The sequence below is a fragment of the Cupressus sempervirens genome, chromosome 3, assembly GCF_028749045.1.
Source record: "Cupressus sempervirens isolate cs-2001-9-10 chromosome 3, ASM2874904v1, whole genome shotgun sequence".
NCBI lineage: Eukaryota > Viridiplantae > Streptophyta > Pinopsida > Cupressales > Cupressaceae > Cupressus > Cupressus sempervirens.
This window is the reverse complement of record NC_143120.1, coordinates 988,089,922-988,095,136: the sequence shown is the minus strand read 5'-3', so window position 1 is coordinate 988,095,136 and position 5,215 is coordinate 988,089,922. Positions and strand designations below refer to the sequence as shown.

Sequence of the window (5,215 nt, the reverse complement as noted above, 5' to 3'; positions counted from 1 at the left end):
TATAAGTATTAATTTATAATTCTAATAATAAATCTCTAGACCAAACTAAAAGCTTAAATATCTAATTTTCAATTTCAATATTAAATACGTATTATAATATCTTAATATTTATTACATTATCTTATGTTGGAGAAGTACTTGATATGAGGTTTAATTAAAGCAACTTACAGTAGTGAGCTCCACCACTTCACAATTTTCAACTAATGCGCATGGTTTGTACAAATTTTATCACATCAATGCTTTCGGTGTTTGTATTATCGTAAATCTTAATTATCTTTATGTCCAATTCCAATGTTATAATTACAATTATCTCAATAATTCAACCACCTTTCTAATGCTATAGATGACACTTAGAAAGGACTTCAAGTAGTCCAAACTAATAGAAAAACCTAGTTCTTTGCAACGTCTAGATTCCATCTATGGCTTTTTCCCTGATTTGATTTATTTGTTTTTGCATTCCCATAGTTTTCTGTGTTCTTGTAGTTTTGCATATTAAGCAGACAAATTGTCTTCTCAAGAATTTCCACACAACAGGAGAAAAGGCAAGGGTGATGGGATGAGCATCATTGAAAACAGACCAAGAAAAAAAACAAGTACAAATACACATGGTAATCAAACTACATAGCTATATGCCCATTAAACTATTAACTTTTACAATTATCAAGTTTGCCAACTCTTATAGTCTCCATGTATATAGTTACAAAGTTCAACCTTACAATTATATGTGCAATTATAATCTTATATCAGCCATGAGACTTGTGATGACAATAACTAATAACTACAAACTTTTGCTCATACATGCTGCAAGCTAGCAATAAGTATAGTTTAGATAAGTCCTTGTGTCTAATGAGGTCCAGTTCCAGGGGTTCTCCTCTCTGGAGTAGAAGGAGGATGAGTAGTTGGTCCATGATAATCTACGTTAATAAACAGTTCTCTCCCTCTATCAACTTCTATTATTTCATGCATCTTTTCTTTATCTTCACCATTTATCTTAACATCCTCTTTCATGTTGATATTCTTCACCTTGGCCTGCCATACAAAAACAATTTGTCATAATGATAAGAGTCTTAAAGACTTTTAAAAGATTGTTTCTAAAATCAGTTAAGTTTTCATATCAACTTTCTTTCTTCTTTTATTGAAATAGATTTTTAGATAGTATCAATACAAAAGATTTGAAAAACAATCTTTCACATACTAGATTTAACTTATACCAACAGTCTCTAAATCCAATTTTCTTTGTATTTTCCTAATTTTGATCTAACTATACATCCATAAACGATATGACATTTAACTTACAGTTTTTCTAATGAACCAATACTTCCTTTTACAGACATAAATTATGCAAGTAGGTTAATGCACAAACTCCATTTCTTAAAAGAAATATTGTCACAATGATAGTAATCTCTTAGACTTTTCAAAGATTGGTTCTAAAATCAGTTTTGTTTTTATATCAACTTTTCTCTTATATTGAAATAGACTTTTAGATAGTATGAATACAAAAAAAATTCATAAGATTTTAAAAACAATATTTCACATACTAGATCCAACTCATACCCATAGTCTCTAAATCTAACTTTCTTTGTATTTTCCTAATTCTGATCTAACTATACATCCGTAAATAATATAACATCTAACTTACAGCTTTTCTAAATAAATACTTCCTTTTATGAACATTAGCTCAAATAGGTTTATGCTCAAACACCATTGCTTAGAATGTTTTATACAGATATAGATGGTACAAGTCTTCTACAGCCTATATACATTATTGAACAATTTTTTTAATTAATGCCAACTGACTCTTCTTCATTATACACCACTAGGTGTGAATCAAATATCAAATGAAAAACATACAAAAATTAATCTAAATAATTGCTCAATAATTTATAATGTTGCCAACTTATCTGACAATACATGACACTAAGATAACTATTTAACCAATAAATAAATTAATAACAGCATCCCATGAGAAAAAAGTTTGATAAACAGATTCAAAGTGCTTTTAATTGCAGTGTTTCCAACGACCACCTCAGAAATCTTCCCCTTTTCAACCTCTGACATGCTCAAAGCTTGATACTCTCGCAAAGGCCCACCTGATAAACCCATGGTAATTATCAGCGAACATGCAAATACATCAAATACCAGTATATTGTCTCTTCCATGGTTGCATATCTTTCAATCGACCAAATTATTTTTCAGCAATTCAGATTTAAAATCTATTATAAAACATGGAATAATATTTCCACAATCTATAGTAAATAACATTGTTGTTTCTAAATCAGAGTGTATAGAGATTTTTATCAGAAGTATGGATAAAATTCTATGGTTTACTATCATTTCTTTTGTCATCTTATTAGTGGATTGTGAAGTGTAACCTAAATATCGATGAAAAATTCATTACAGAATCTAATCCAAAAACAATTGCATCACATTTAAATTGACAGAAACCTTCTACTAATAATAATTACTTATTTTATAGATAAAAGTCTACAATACAACGGCTTCGGCCTCTTACCTATCCAAAAAATAATTAACTACTTATTTTATTAACATAGCCATAACCTTAAACCCTGATTGAATACTGTAATGAAGAGAAGATCAGAGATCATTATTGGTATTACCAAGCTGTACTGATGAAGCTCCATGCAGAAGAAAGGTGGTAAGCAAAAAGAGCAGAAACCCGCATGATAAAACTTGGCCCATTTTTTTCCCCAATAGAAAACCAAAGAGTGAGGATAATTGAGCATGGGTGGGGTATTTGAAGGAGATTGGAGCCTCGCTTGAACACTATTTTGAGATATTCTATACAGTTTTATAGCCTTTCAATTTAGACAAAATCATGTATTCTATGCAATGAAATATCTATGGATTGGTAGAATTTCTTAGCCCATGGAAAATCAATGATTTCTTCTTTGTTTGCTAGTTAGAATCTGATGCTGAGCTTGACTATGAGGAAACATCCTAGCACACTATCTATGACTATCTAGAACCATTGAATCATTATCTCTAGACGCTACTATTTCACATCATTACAAATGTTGAGTATTTTGCTTTGACGAGCTTTTCTAACACTGTTAGAAAGTTGATTATGTATAATTTTGGGAAAACCCATAATGGAGATGGGTATATAAAACAATGAACTTTTAACAAGAACCACTAAAATATAAGCACAATGGCTTGATTTCAACCAAAACCCTTATCGCTTTTAGTGTAGTTTAGGTGCATATCATTCATGTGTAGTTGCAAAAACGGTCTCCAATGTGAAATTTAAGCCATGATTAGAGAGGAGAATGTCTTCTTGAATGACAACACAAACTTGTGCAGTCTACATTGCAAGTGCACATGTGTAAGATCTAATAATTATCATATGCTCAATGGCAAACCATTTCTAGTGCATTCTATTTTGTGAGACTGCACTATAGGATGCCAGGAAACAGACACATATGGACGTACACTGAAAAACCCAACAGCCGTAGATTTCATACAGTCGAAATTGTTCGTAAATGGTTTTAATTTCTGGATTATATCTAATTATAATGTATAAAAGTGATATCTTTTGTTTTCAAGTATTTATTTCACATTATTTTGAATAAGTATTATAACGGTATGTTATTTTCATTTTCTTTATTTTGTTTATATTTTGTTTGAATTTAAATTTTATTATTATTTTTATTTTTATAAGGAAATTTGGGGTTTTAAACTAGTTCAATCTCAGAGATGCCACTTACAAAGGATCTTTTCTTTTATTTTCTATGAGTACAATTGTCTAAGGAAGGCACATAATTTGGGATGTAGCTAAGCTCCTAACAATATGTACCATTATGATAGATTTTTACCAAAATTTTAGCATGAATTCTTCATGACCTGCATGATTCATGGTAGAAAACAACAAGAAATTTGCAAAAGAATCACTGCATAAAATAAGCTCAGCAAAGGTACAAGGTCTATGATCTTAGCAACCCAATGAGGATTTGAAACTTGGTAGTTGCTTCATTAATGAAATGACTCCATCATGACACTATTCTTCAATTTTCATAACTTTAATAAGGTGGAGAAGAAGAGTACCCCAACTATGCAAGAGTATTATGCCATTGTATTCACTTCTTTCAAAGCAAATTTGTCTTGTTAAGTTTGATGAAGGAAACATATTGCTTGCAACCAACCTTAGCTCCAAGCCTAGTTCCAACACACACTCAACCATCACAACATGGATACAAACTTACTTCTTCAGACTATTGTTATCAACACTCTTAGGACCACAAGGTTCATGACTACACCAATAAAAAAAATTGCCAATCTGTTGATTATAATACTTACTACTGAATTTTCATGTTAAAAGTCTCAAGTTATGTACCTTATAATTATAGATATTTTTTAGTCTCAAAGTCGTTTTGACATTTGAGTGCCATCACACTTAACCATTTTCTACATTGGAGCCAAGCACACTATGTATGTCGAGCCACAACATGAGCTGAGTCAGGAAATCCAACAGGTGTCGAGTGATCTTCAGGTGCCGAGTAGACTTCAAGTGCCGAGTGAAGATCATGTGCCAAGTGAAGATAAAGTGCCAAATGACTTTAGGTGCCGAGCATGATACAAGTGCCGAGTGATATTTGAGTGCCGAGTCACAGATGATGCCAAGCAATACAGAAATGCAACAGGAGCTGAGTAAGCCAGTTTGTTACATCTACTGAGCATTTGGGATCAGTAAGTGCCAAGTAACATAGAATACACATATGAGTCTGTAACTTTACAAATGCAGATGTAAACCGTTTTCATGGCCGACATATGACGAATCTCAAAGGATTAAATGATAAGATCAAATCTTTTATATTTCCTATGCAATCTACATGTAGCCAATAAGAAAAATGGAGAAGGCATGCAACCATTAAAAAAAGTGTAAGGAATGAGCGGGAAACAGAGATTCAATATGGATCGTAGATCCACATCTAACCCTATGTCTTCGAATGTCTTTATAAGGAAGACTAAGTCTCATTCTATGATTATGGACGTAGGTGTGGAAGGCAAACTATTTTCAGAGTGAAGAATATCAGATCTCAGAGGATCAAGATCAAAGAAAGAAAATCAAGTGTCTGTATTCAGCAATCAAAGGATTGTAAGCTCTCAGGTTTATTATACCTAATACTCTCTAGCAACTGTATTAGAAAGGAAACCCTATGGTGATAGGTTAGCTTAACAACTATTTTGTAGATCTTTT

The 5,215-nt window shown here is 31.9% G+C and overlaps 1 protein-coding gene across 1 annotated transcript; it reads right to left on the bottom strand.

Annotated features, from left to right (window-relative positions):
- Positions 1-606: 606 nt before the first annotated feature.
- On the bottom strand, positions 607-2,776 carry LOC149570070 (uncharacterized). Its single transcript, XM_089822714.1, has 3 exons — positions 2,619-2,776; positions 2,026-2,090; positions 607-1,029 (listed from the first exon to the last, which is right to left on the bottom strand). The coding sequence occupies exons 1-3, from the start codon at positions 2,698-2,700 to the stop codon at positions 844-846; spliced, it is 333 nt and encodes a 110-aa protein (XP_089678840.1). The 5' UTR covers positions 2,701-2,776; the 3' UTR covers positions 607-843.
- Between the last annotated feature and the right edge of the window lie 2,439 nt (positions 2,777-5,215).